A 14,043-nucleotide genomic window follows, 5' to 3' on the forward strand; every position below is an offset into this window, starting at 1 on the left:
TTTGATGATGGCTTCCAAATGTTATTCCACTTAGATACCTAATAAGCACAAAGCTTTCTAATTACCCTTGCTTTTTCTTTTATCTTATTTCCTACATTATAATCTGTCATGGTTTTTTTTTAGCTCTACCTTCAAAATCTCTCTACCAAAATGAGACCATTTTAATCTAAGCCAGTATTGCTTTACTGAGTTGCTCAAAGCCAACAACTTGAGAATCATCATTGCAGACTTTTGGCAAAATATTTTCAGCTCTCAATGTTCTTCTATTTGGTCTCCCTTTTTCTTTTCCACTTTTACTCTTCTATAATCTGTTCACACAACAGTTTGAAATGTAAATCAGACTATTTCCCCACTCACACTATATTTTCCAGTGGGTCTTACCTCATTTAAATTTAATTCCTGAGTCATAACTAGATCCTAGTAGAACTCTCGTAACCTGGCCTCTTGATTTCTTCCTTACACCCTCACTTGTTTTTGTGCTTCAGCCACACCAAATCCCTTGCTCTTTTATGAGTGCACTCATCATAACAATTTATCTCATAACCTTCATACTTTTTACTCCCTCTCCCTGGAACACTTTTGTGTCATATAATCATATGCTCATTTCCTCAATGTTGATATGTGAGCTCTGCAGAGAGGCTTCCTACCTGACTACCCTTTTTACTCTAATTATTTTTTTACTATACTTTAAAAAAATCATCTCGTATTTTTCTTTATAGATTTTTCATTAGCTGACATACTTTCTTCCATTTGTATATTCTGTATCTGTTTATTGTCTGCTCCACACTACAATATAATAATCATGAGGCAGGTACTCTTGTCTCATTCACTTTTGTACTTCTAATTCATGGAACAGTGCTAAGTACATGTTGAATTGATAAATGAGTAAGGAAGCATTAAATTAGTGTTTATTGAACTCTCTGTGGTAAAAGACTAGTTTTTTAATTACCAATCTGTTACAACCTAATACTTTTGTGAAATGGAATAAAATGAAGTATATGTTTCTTAGTATCATTTTATTATTGGAGTCCGTGGACTTAAGATCACTGTCAGATTGTTATAAAAATTTCTAAAAGCTTACTTGCAAATTTGCACTGATAATGAACTGTTAACAAAGTATTTGTGGTCAGCACCTATTTCCAGACCATATTATGAGTAGCACAGCACTTAAGTTTGTCATTCTGTAGCCACCAGTTAAAATTCAAAGGCTAAAACAGTATTTTTTCTCTTTGGTAAACAAGTAGAGACTATTTCAAAGCCGGTGTCACAGAATCCAGGCTGAATTCCTGTAGGATTATTAATTTATAAAATAGTTCCTTTAGAAATACCAGTAAAATTTAATTAGTGTTCCCTCCGTGCAGGAAGGAGTCTTTTTCACTGGACTCAGTCAGATATCACAATCCCCATGTGATGTCTGTGTCATTAAATTAGAAGTCTTTTCTTCAGTAGCTATTTATTTGCTAGTATGTTGGTATGTGAAATGAAAATTTCCAAAGCTTAAGTTTTACAGATCAATAAGCATTTTATCTCAGTAAATAGTGTTCTATCCTAATACTTCTGTGAAAATTTATTGATCATTTTGCATTTTTATTTGCTTTAGTATGTTGATTTGTATCTAGGATGGGAGGAGGGTCATTACACACAATGGCAATTGGGAGTTTGGGATCTGGGATTACAAGGAGATAAATAGCTAAAAGCAAAAGTCCTTTTTTTTTAAAAAAAAAAAATTTATTTATTTAAGAGAGAGCGCGCGCACGTGCACACGCACACACAAGTTGGGGGGAAGAGCAAAGAGAGAGGGAGAAGCAGACTTCCTGCTGAGCAGGAAGCCCAATGCAGGGCTTGATCCCAGGACTTCTAGATCATGACCTGTGCCAAGGCAGATGCTTACCTACTGAGTTCATCAAGACACACCAAAAGCAAAAGTCTTTAAATTGAAGAATTCTGTGTCTTGGTTTCCTCTAGTGAATCCCAGCTAGGGTTCGTGTTAATTTTAATGCTTTCTGACTCCTTCATCTACAAGTCATTTTGTTTTGGGGATCTAGAAGTATTTACTGAATTAAGCTCCATTGGTATGATTTTTTTTTTTCTTCATTGGTATGATTTTGTATCCTCAGGGCAAACTCTGTCACATTATTATCTCTGACTTGGGTAGTGTGAATGGCCCAGATCCCTCTTGTCTTTGAGCTATTCTCTTTTTCATACAGATTAGTTTAAAAAGTGGTTTTAACTTTCATAGTATCATCAGATATCCTGTTGACAATGTGTGAAATATTGTAAAATCAGTAGACTGTATTTTGAAGCAAGAATATTTCTTGTTTACTATTTGAGACACTGTATATTAAGAAATACTTTAATTAAATGTATTTCTAAGTGGTCACTAACTTAAATACATTTGCTTATATCTTCTATTATAGCTGAAGGGCAGCAGTCATTATTAATATGGAATTGGCAAAAATACAGATAGTTTCAGGTTAACAATTGTGTTTATGTGTAGGTAATAGATACAGATAACATGTATATTTATGTGTAATTAAAGGGAAATAGTGAAGTTTTAAGAGAAATGCATGCTTATATATATAGTGATGGGTATGTTTGCAGATAATCAGATCAGTATTCTAAAACACTGGTTCATTTTTTTATAACTGTACATTCATTCATATTTGCAGATAAATAAATAACCTAGAAGAAACAAAAAGGGAAGTTACTTTACCTGCACAAACTCTCTTATTCCTTTCCGATATTTTCTACACTATCATCATTTCAATAATGAAAATAAATATGAATAGAGAAAAGTTTAAGGTTTGTGTCATACCTGTTTCTCAGATGACTTGAAATAGAAGTTTGAAAGTGTTTAAAGATTTGCGAATACAAGTGAACATTGAGAGCACATGATGTAATGAGCACTGAGAGTATATATATATTATATAGGACTGAGAGTCACTGACCTCTACCTCTGAAACCAATAATACATTATATGTTAATTAATTGAATTTAAATTTAAAAATAAAAGTACATTAACAGTGTGGGGAAAATAGGTCAATCAAATTCACAGGATAAATTTTTAATTAATGAGTTTGATAGAATATGTATTTCAGGGTTTGAAGGTTATGCTATATTCACAGAGGTGAGGAACAGCAAGCAGAAAACCCATCTTTCTGAGTAAAGATCATGAATTGATCGTAAACATCTAAGGCATCTTTGAAGTGTCTAAATAAAGGTATTGAAAAAACGATTGTGTATACACAGAATTCGTGGTCAGAAGAGAGTTCTAATAGACATGATTAGTACACCCTTACTAAAGTATGCATATTTGATGGTGGGGAAGAGGAGTTGTTAAATCTTTCTTACTGATAATTAGGATGACACTGTTTTTTTATTTTATTTATTTTATTTTATTTTATTTTATTTTATTTTTGAGGCTGTTTTTAAATGGGAAATATTAATGAAGACACTATAGAGACACTGAGGCACAGAAAAACAGCTTAAGATGATGACTTTATTTCTGTAAAATAAGTTTCATTTTTTAATTTATGACTGAGTTATAAAACATAGAAACTGAGTCGTTTCTTTCCTTCATCCATTTCCATTATAAATTTGTAATCTTATGGATAAAGATCTGATTAATAGGTGAATACCATCATCTTCCTTAATTTCATAGCCATGAAGCTCATGACTGCATTGGTGAATGTTGCCTTAAACCTCAGTATTCATCAAGATAATACACAAAGACAGTATGAAGCTGAAAGAAATAAAATGATTGGGAAGAGAGCCAATGAAAGGTTGGAGCTACTTCTTCAGAAACGCAAAGAGGTAAGTTTCATGTTTCATACTATCTGTAAAAAGGCATATGTGCATTTTTTAAATTTATTTAAGTTAGATTATGTGATCTCAGACTTTTCAAATTAACCTGGAATGGTCAGCCAGTTATTATCTAAATGCTGTCTGATGACAGAAGAAAATCCTAAAACAATCCTACTTTTGAAAGAAGGTAATCTGGAGGGTAGGTAACTCAGAAGGATTATCAAGCTGTGAGTTCATAAAGCATAATAAATACTAAGATCAGAGCTGGGGGCCAGCAAAGCCACATTTCCAGAAGGAAGCCAAAGACTTCGTACTAGGTGATAAATAAAGTATTTCTGTGAATAAAATTGGTCCCAGTTTTACACTGAGATTTTCATATATATGCTGAAAGTGTTTTAAACTGGCTTTTTAGTAGATAACATTTTTAATCTGTCCATTAGGAAATAAAATTTTAAATGTACAGTATTAGTCTGTATTTTAACTTGGAAAAAGAATAATATATTGCTGTAAGTAAATTATCAATGAATAATGGGTTGTACAGGCAACAGGAAGCAGCAAACTTATGTCTAAGTTATCATTTGTAGTCTATTAGGGTGTTAGGGCTACTGTTACAAATAGAGCAAACTGAGTGGCTTAAAAGAACAGAAATTTATAGTCTCATGGTTCTATAAGCTAGAAGTGGAGGATAACTCCGTTTTTTCTATGACTTCCTTGTGTATCTGTCTCTAACTCTCTCCTTTCTATAAAGAAACCAATCCTATTGGATTTGGGGCCCACTTTAATCCAGAATGACCTCATCTTAACTAATTACATCTGCCACAATCGTATTTCCAAATAAGATTTGAGGTACTGAGGCATTAGGACTTCATCATATGAGTTTCTAAGGAACACAGTTAAAATGATAATAAATACTATACTTGAAATATTGTGAAAGTAAAATTTGGAGTTGTACATTACTAAGTACTACTAACCAAACTGTATGTCTCTTATAATTTCTTATATAATAAATGCAGGAAAAGTAATTTTTAAAACTTAAAATAAGTTGCAGTAATTTGAATTTTTTACTGTGTAAGGATTCCCAACTTTATTTTCATAAACCTGAAATAAAGCATATAGTGAAAGAAGTCTGAAGGAGAAGGAGTTTTATTTTCACATTCTTGTATGTAATAAAAGCAAATATTTCACTGAGTATTAACTGCAGAACAGATTATAAAAAATATCACTTGGAATGTAATTTTATATCATTGCTTTTATTCCTGTTGAGCAGTGAATAAGCTCAAACTTTATTCAGTAGTATTACCTGAATCTTACATCATTACTGTATTGTTTGTTTTTTTCCGTGCGTTCCACCACTAATGAGGGTCCTTCCTATCTTCTAGTCTACCTTCTAAATTGGAAACTTGGCCTACTCTCATTTATGAGCTAAACAGATGAGAGTAACGTTTGGATATTTTAGATAGAATATTTTCTTTTACTGTGGCAAATGTTACAATCAAGGATGATCTGTTACAAAAAGAGGCAAAACAAGCCAGGGACCTGACTTTGTTAGAAGAGGTATAGAAATAGGGGCTTCTTTCCAAAGCGGGTTGTATTTGGGACCACAGCAACACTACTCCTGTTAGTCACTGTGTGTATTTGTAAAGAGAGACAAAGGTTCTAACATCAGTGTAGTAAAGCTGTTGAAGTAAGTAATTTCAGACATCTGTTGAATAATAAGTGAGAAAAAAGAACTGGTAATTACTAAGAATAAGAAGAACCGGGAATTAAAAATAACTGAAACTGTGCATTTCAAATAAAATCAAGATTAATTTTTTTTTTATTTCAGCTGCAGGAAAACCAGGATGAAATTGAAAATATGATGAACTCTATTTTTAAGGGTATATTTGTTCATAGATACCGGTAAGGAATTTTATAAATCACTTTAGATTTTTAACTTAATTTATTGCTTCTGTGTAGACCTAGATAATTATAAAAATGAAAAGGCTAAATAAATGTCATACTGTTCTTGTGAAGGAAGTTGTACCATTACCACATTTTTAAAAATTCAGAACATATATTGTTAGAGACATTCAGTATACTTGCATTTGTACTGATGGAATATTAATTAATATGATAATCATTAAGTTAACATGGCCTTTAATAAAATGTGACTGTCTTGGTATTTGAAAACATTTTAATGTCCTACTTCTTGCCCTGTGGTACTTATCTTGTTCCATGGTCAGATTAATCAACAATCTTTTAAAAATACCTCTGTGAAGATAAGAGAAAAGTTGACAGAAAAGGGCACCTCTGTAAATAATCAACAGCACTTTTTTACCTTCAGCTATATACATGAAAGTAGAAGCAAAGTATTTTTGGTATGTTCCATAACAAACAAGTTTAATTTGTCTTTCTGTGAACTTTTAAATTACCAACTACATTATTAAACAGCGTACTTCATGGAGAATTAATTATATACATATACTTGTTACCTTCTGTTAATTACGCATGGTATGATATGTGTTAAGGTAGATAGATAATAGAGAACTGTTTTTAGACAAATTTGAGATTTTAATTGACCAGTTAATTGAAAAAGTTAGTTAAAACAGGGAAATCCGTTTTTAAAAAAAGAAACGTAACTTTCACATTTTAACTTAAACATTTTGTTCAATTCAGTTATTTCAATTAATTTGAATTTGAATTCAATTAATTCAAAATATAAAAATAACTTTTGATCTTTTTGGTTTTCAAAGAAAAACACTGACTCAAAAAGATATATGCACCCCCATGCTCATTGCAGCCTTACTATAGCCAAAATATAAAAACAACCTGTAGATGGATGAATAGATAAAGAAATTGTAGTATATATACAATGGAATATTATTCAGCCATTAAAAAATCCTGAAACCTTACCATTTGTAATAATATAAATGGACCTCAAGAGCATTATACTAAGTGAAATAAGCCAGAGAAAGACAAGTATTGTGCTGATATATGTGGAATCTTAAAAAACAAAACAAAACCAAGCTCATAGATGCAGAGAACGGATTGGTGATTCCCAGAGCAGAATAGATAGGAAAAATGAGTGAAGGAGGTCAAAAAGAAAAAAGGAAAAAAATACGGTGCCCTACTGAACAACCCAGAAAATAGTTCACTGTTATCTAGTAAATTGTGCCTTTTATATTATTAGGAAATTTAGGCAAATTTAATAAACTTGAACTTAACTTCCTTCATGGGTAATGGAACTATTAGAACCTGAATGATAAAATTGCACAGGAAAAATCTGTTTAAGAGCTGATTAAAAAAAGACAGTGAGAGACACTATGCAACCTGATAGGGATACAGACTACACATACTACACAACCACTACACACACACACACACACACACACACACACAAATCCTAAAGTTCAAGAAGTTTGGGATTTGGGGAACTAGGTCAACCAATAAAAAAATAAAGCCACTTATCTTTTTAGGAAACCTCAAAATAAGTGAATAAAACTGCTTATATTTACTCACAAATGTACCATATACAGCTCTCCTCATTCCTGAGTTTCTGTCTGTTACATTTTACTTCATTTTACAACATTTTACTTCAACCTGTTTTATTTTTTATGTGAAAAATTCTTTATTTCACCTAAAAAAAAGGGGGGGGGGGTCCAAGACTTTTACTTCAAGTATGAATTGTTTGAAGTTTCATATCTTCTTTTTACATAAATACATATTTTTGAAATGAATTATTGAAAAATTAATTTTTTAAAAAGATTTTATGTATTTGAAAAAGAATGAGCTCACACAAGCAGGGGGAGGGGCAAAAGGGAGAGGGAGAAGTCGATTCCCCACTGAGCAGGGAACCTAACACCAGCTCTATCCCAGGACCCTGAGATCATGACCGGAGATGAAGGCAGATGCTTAACCATCTGAGCCACTCAGATAATCACCCTAAAAAATTAATTTATAAAAAATTAAGAACCTCCATATACCTGTCATGCAGTCATATAATAATGATTTATAAGAAATATATATTTGGTCATTTGGAACTTTCAGTCCTACCCCCCAACTTCTGGGAAGTTGGCAGGGGTGGAGGGGCTGGAGGTTGAATCAGCTGATGGCAGTGACTTGGTTAATCATAAATATGCAGTAAAGCTTCCATAAAAAACTAAAAAGAATAGTTTCAGAGAGCTTCTGGGTTATTGAACACATGGAGATGCAAGGAGAGTAGCACACCTATAGAGGGCGTGAAAAAATTTTTTCCTTTATCCCATCTCTTATCTTTGTATCTCTTTATATGGCTGTTGATTCAAATCCTTTATCATATCCTTTAATGAATTGGTAAATGCAAGTATTTGTTTCCCTGAGTTCTTTGAGCCACTCTAGCATATTAAAAGAAGCTAAGGAGGGGGCACTTGCGTAACATAGTCATTAAGCTTCTGACTCTTGGTTTTGGCTCAGGTTGTAATCTCGTGGTGTCAGACTTTGTGCTGAGCACAGAATCTACATGTGATTTTCTCTCCTTTCCGCGCTCTTTTTAAATAAAGAAGTATATATATATTTTTAAAAAGAACCTAAGGGAGGAGGAGGTGATTGGAACCTCCTATCTGTAGCCTGTGGGTCAGAAGCACAGGTAATAAAAAGCCTAGGTCTTGCGACTGGCATCTAAAGCAAGGGGTGGAGATAAATGGCAAAAGTTTTCTCTTGCCATTTTGTAATTCTTCCCTATCTTGCTTTCCGCCAGTCAGCCCCACCCCCATACTCAAGCAGCTATTAATTTGCTGATTTGTTTTCATTTTTAAGGATTTCATAAATTTGGAATTGTAAAGTATATGCTGTTTTTGTTATTTTTTCATCTGACTTTTTTCACTAAGCAAAATTTGTCTTTCATCATTAAGACTGTTAAATTGTAAGGTTTTCATAGATGCCCTTTATCAAGTTGAGGAAATTTCCCTTCTTTTCTTAGTTTTCTAAGACATTTTATTAGAATTGGATCTTAGATTTTGTCAAATGCTTTTCTATATCTGTTGAGATCAGTAAATGCAGTTTTTCTTCTTTGGAAGACTGTTAATATGAATTAAATTGGTTGACATTCAGATATTAGCCTTAAATTCTTGGGATAAAACCCTCATAGTCATGATATATTATTCTTTCTATATAATGTTACATATCATTTCCTGAATTTTCCTAAGAATTTTGGTTCTGTGTTCAAGAGAGATAAATCTCTTTATTTTATTGAATGGCTCTCACTGCTTTTGGTACCATGGTAATGCTGGCTTTGTTGAATGGATTGTAATATAGTCTCTCCTTTTTAATTTTCTGTAAGAGTTTAATAGTATCATTACTATTTTTCTTCAGATAGATAGGTATTCTATTGAGACCTAGAATTTTCTTTATAAGATATTTTTAAGTGCAAATTAAATTTCTTTAATAGATACAAGTCTGTTCATTTTATATCTTACATGAAAATGATACATTGATCTAAGTTACTGAATTATATTCCACAAGTATTAGCATAAGGTTGGTTATAATATTGGTGGTTTCACATGTCTTGTATCAGTTGTATTTACGTTTCTTAAAAATTGAGATTTGAGGAGGAAGAGTTAAGATGCTGGAGGAGTATGGAGACCTTAAGCTTGCCTCCTCCCTTGAATGCAGCTAGACAAATACCAAATCATTATGAACACCCAAGAAGTCAATCTGAGGACTGAGAGAACAGAACTAAAAGTCTTACAAGTAGAATTGTAGAAGGTAGGAGCTATGGAAGGTTGATTTGGGGGAGATAAGAACTACAGGTGCTACAGAGGAAAGGGAGCCCTGCTTATGGAGACTACTGGAAGGTATAAAAAGCAGTGGAGTGTAAAATCTGAAATTTTAGGAGGCTGTCATCTGCCTTAGTGGTTCTCTGTGAGGAAGGAGTCCAGAAACCCAGGAGGAGCAGGCAGCATGGTCTCGGGATCTGTGGTTCACGGGGGGAGAAAGTTTTCCTACTTGAAGTGCATTTGGTACAGGTGATCACCCTCTTCAGGGGCAAAAGACCTAGCAGGTACCAATGAGCTGCCACCTTCCCCAGCAAAGGAACAAAGATGGCAGGTGAGAGCAGCAAACCTTAGCTCTGGCTTTGTGCTCCGATTTACCGTAGACTCCTAACTGTTGCGTGGTTGCGTGATATTTTCTGGGACAAGCCAGAGCTGGCCATAGCACAATGACACCCTCCCTCAGAGGATCAGCACAGGTTCCTGCCTGGGGTGGGGAGGTGGTCTCTGAAGTTTGGAGTTTCAAAACAGCCCCGCCTGAGGTAAAATCCAGGAACGTGATGCCACCTGGCAGGCAGAGAGCTCGGACATAGACAGGGTGAAGGCAGGGGTCTCACAGAGCTGAGGACACAGCAGGGGTGATTTTTTGCTCATCTGTAAGGAGTTACTGAGGAGTGGTGGGCATGAGCTCCCTACTCTTGAAACAAGAGAGCAGGGTGAACCCAGTTGCACCCCACACCCATCAGCACTGATCTACTTCAATGAAAAAAACTGCCACCCCGGGGAGGCCTGAGCCTCTTAAACCAAGCGCAGTCCCCTGTGTCCTATAGGTGCATCTCTACTAGGTTAGGTCCCCCTGAGAATCAGAGTAGCAGGCCCCTCCCCAAGACCAGCACAACCCCTGCCCACACCAAGTCTACTCATCATAGAGGGCTAGAAAGTTTCAGCTCTGGGGGAAATTGGCTGTAGCTTCCATTACATTTTTATTTAAATTTTTTTCTATTGTTTTTCCCTTTTTAAGTTTGTTTAAATTTAAAATCAATTAGCATATAGTGTATTATTAGTTGCAAAGATAGAGTTCAGTGATTCATCAGCCTTTTATAATACCTGGTCCTCATTACATCACATGCCCTCCTTAATGTCCATTACCCCCAGTTACCTGCTCTCTGCAGCCCCTTACACCCAGCAACTCTCAGTTTGTTTCCCATGATTCTCTTACGATTTGTCTCATTCTATGATTTCATCTTATTTTTCCTTCTTTCTCCTACAATCCTCTGTTTTGTTAAATTCCACATGAGTGAGATTATATAATGATCGTCTCTCTTTGACTTATTTCGCTTAGCATAATCCCCTCTGGTTCCATCCCTGCTGTTGGAAATGGCAAGATTTCATTCTTTTTGTTGGTTGAGTAGTATTCCATTATGTATATATACTACATCTTCTTAATCCATTCATCTGTTGGTGGTTATCTAGACTCTTTCCATAGTTTGATTATTATAAATATCACTGCTTAAACATTGGAGTGCAAGTGCCCCTTTGGATCACTACATTTGTGTCTTTGGGGTAAATCTGTAGTGTTACAATTGCAGGGTAATAAGGTAGCTGTATTTTCAACTTTTTGAGGAACCTCTATACTGTTTTCCACAGTGACTGCACCAGCTTGCATTCCCACCAACAGTGTGAACAGGTTCCCCTTTCTCCACATAGTCGCCAACATCTGTTGTTTCCTGAACTGTTCATTTTGATGTGAAGTGGTATCTCATTGTGATTTTGATTTGTATTTCTCTGATGCCAAGTGATGTGGAGCATTTTTTTGCATGTCTGTTGGCCATTTGTATAAGGAGAAATGTCTGTTCATATCTTCTGTCCATTTTTTGACTAGATTATTTGTTCTTTTGGTGTTGAGTTTGATAAGTTCTTTATAGATTTTGGATACTAGCCCTTTATCTGATATATCATTTGCAAATATCTTCTCCCATTCTATGGGTTGTCTTTTGGTTTATATAGAACACTCATGAAAGAAATTGAGGAAGACAAAAAGAAATGGGAAAAGTCCCATGCTTATGGATGAAAAGAATAAATATTGTTAAAATATCTATGCTATGTAGAAGAACCTGTACATTTACTGCAATCCCTATCAAAAGACCATCAACTTTTTTTCATAGAGCTGGAACAAATAATCCTAAAATTTGTATAGAACTAGAAAAGATCCCAGATAGCCAAAGAACTGTTGAAGAAGAAAAACAAAGCTGGGGGCATCACAATTTTGGACTTCAGGCTATATTACAAAGCTGTAATCATCAAGACACTATGGTACTGGCACAAAAACAGGTACATAGATCAATGGAGAATAGAGAACCCAGAAATGGACCCTCAACTCTATGGTCAGCTAATTTTCGACAAAGCCAGAAAGAATATCCAATTGAAAAAACTCTCTTCAACAGATAGTTTTGGGAAAAATTAGATAGCCGCATGCAGAAGAGTGAAACCGGACCACTTACACCATACACAAAAATAGACTCAAAATGATTGAAAGATTGACTTTTAATGATTTTCTTAATTTAATTTTTTATTTTATTTTTATTAATACATATATTTTTATTTTTTTATTTTTTATTTTTAAAGATTTTTATTTATTTATTCATGGGAGACAGAGAGAGAGAGAGACAGAGACACAGGCAGAGGGAGAAGCAGGCTCCATGCAGGGAACCCAACGTGGGACTCGATCCTGGGTCTCTAGGATCACACCTTAGGCTGTAGGCAGCACTAAACCACTGAGCCACCAGGGCTGCCCTATTAATACATATATTTTTAATTTTATCTTTTGGATCTAGCTTCCTTTAACAAGCAGACCAAAACACACTGAGGATCTAGCTCTTTTTTCTTTTTTCCTTTTTTTTTTTTTTTTTTTTCTGGACAAAATGACAAGATGGAGAATTCACCCCCCAAAAAAAGAACAGGAAGTAGAAATAATTGCTAGGAACTTAATCGATACAGATACAAGTAAGATATCTGAACTAGAGTTTAAAACAATTATAAGAATACTAACTGGCTAGGAAAAAAGTATAGAAGACACTAGGGAATCCTTTACTGCAGCGATAAAAGAACAAAAATCTAGTCAGGCCCAAATTAAAAATGCTATAATTGAGACACCAATCCAAATGGATATCATAACAATGGGGATGGATGAAGCAGATGAATGAATGAGTGACATGGAAGATAAAATTATGAGAAATAATGAAGCCGAAATGAAGAGGGAAAGAAAGGTATTGGATCACAAAGGTAGACTTACGGAACTTAGCAACTTCTTAAAACGTAATAACATTCCAACTCCCAGAAGCTGAAGAAAGAGCAAAAGGGGCAGAAGGTTTATTTGAGCAAATTACAGCTGAAAACTTTCCATAATCTGAGGAAGGACACAGACATCAAAATCCAAGAAGCACAGAGAACCCCCATTAAATTCAACAAAAGCTGGCCCTCACCTAAGCGTATCATAGCCAAATTCAGAAAACACACAAAGAAGGGATCCTAAAAGCAGCAGAGGAAAAAAGTCAACAAGGAAACAAGGGCTTTGAATGCCACACTGGACCAGGTGGACTTAACAGATATTTTTCAGAACAATTCATCCTAGAACAGCAGATCACATTGTTTTCAAATGCATATTGAACATTCTCCAGAATAGATCACATACTGGATCACAAATCAGCCCTCATCAAGATCATTCTATGCATATTTTCACACCAAACACTATGAAACTTGAAGTTAACCACTAGAAGAAATTTGCAAAGACCACGACACATGGAGGTTAAAGAGCATACTACTAAAGGATGAATGGATTAGCCAGGAAATTAAAGAAGAAATTTTAAAAAGTATTTGGGCAACAGTCCAAAACCTTTGGGATACAGCAAAGGCAATCATAAGAGGGAAGTGTATTGTAATAGAGACTTACATCAAAAAGCAAGAAAAGTCTCAAATATATAATCTAAAAGAGGAACAGTAAATAAAGCCTAAAGCCTGCAGAAGTAGGGAAATAATAAAGATGAGAACAGAAATAAATGATATAGAAACAAAAAATGCAGTAGAACAGATCAATGAAACTAAGAACTGATTCTTCAAAGAATTAATAAAATTGATAAACCCCTAGCCAGACTAACTAAAAAAGAAAAGACAATGGATCCAAGTAAAATCATGAATGAAAGAGAAAAGATCACAACCAACATCACAGAAATACAAATAAATCATAAGAGAACATTATGAAAAATTATATACCAACACAATGGGCAATCTGAAAGAAGTGGACAAATTGCTAGAAACGTACAAACTACCAAAACTGAAAAAGGAAGAAATAGAAAATTTGAACAGATCCATAATCAGCAAAGAAATTGAATCAGTAATCAGAAATCTCCCAACAAAGAAAAGTCTGGCACTAGATGGCTTCACAGAGAAATTCTACCAGACATTTAAAGACAAATTTAATACTTCTCAAATTATTTCAAAAAATAGAAATGGAAGG

At 34.4% G+C, this 14,043-nt stretch overlaps 1 protein-coding gene across 8 annotated transcripts in view; it reads left to right on the plus strand.

Moving 5' to 3' along the window:
• STAG1 (STAG1 cohesin complex component) overlaps positions 1–14,043 on the plus strand; it is a 395,351-nt gene that overhangs the window by 234,107 nt on the left and 147,201 nt on the right. For all 8 annotated transcript variants that reach the window (XM_077865024.1, XM_077865025.1, XM_077865026.1 and 5 more), the window contains 2 exons: positions 3,662–3,813; positions 5,630–5,703. In XM_077865024.1, coding sequence (XP_077721150.1) covers positions 3,662–3,813; positions 5,630–5,703 — 226 coding nt within the window. The remainder of the gene's footprint in view (positions 1–3,661; positions 3,814–5,629; positions 5,704–14,043) is intronic.

This window comes from Canis aureus, chromosome 22, assembly GCF_053574225.1.
Source record: "Canis aureus isolate CA01 chromosome 22, VMU_Caureus_v.1.0, whole genome shotgun sequence".
Lineage (NCBI taxonomy): Eukaryota > Metazoa > Chordata > Mammalia > Carnivora > Canidae > Canis > Canis aureus.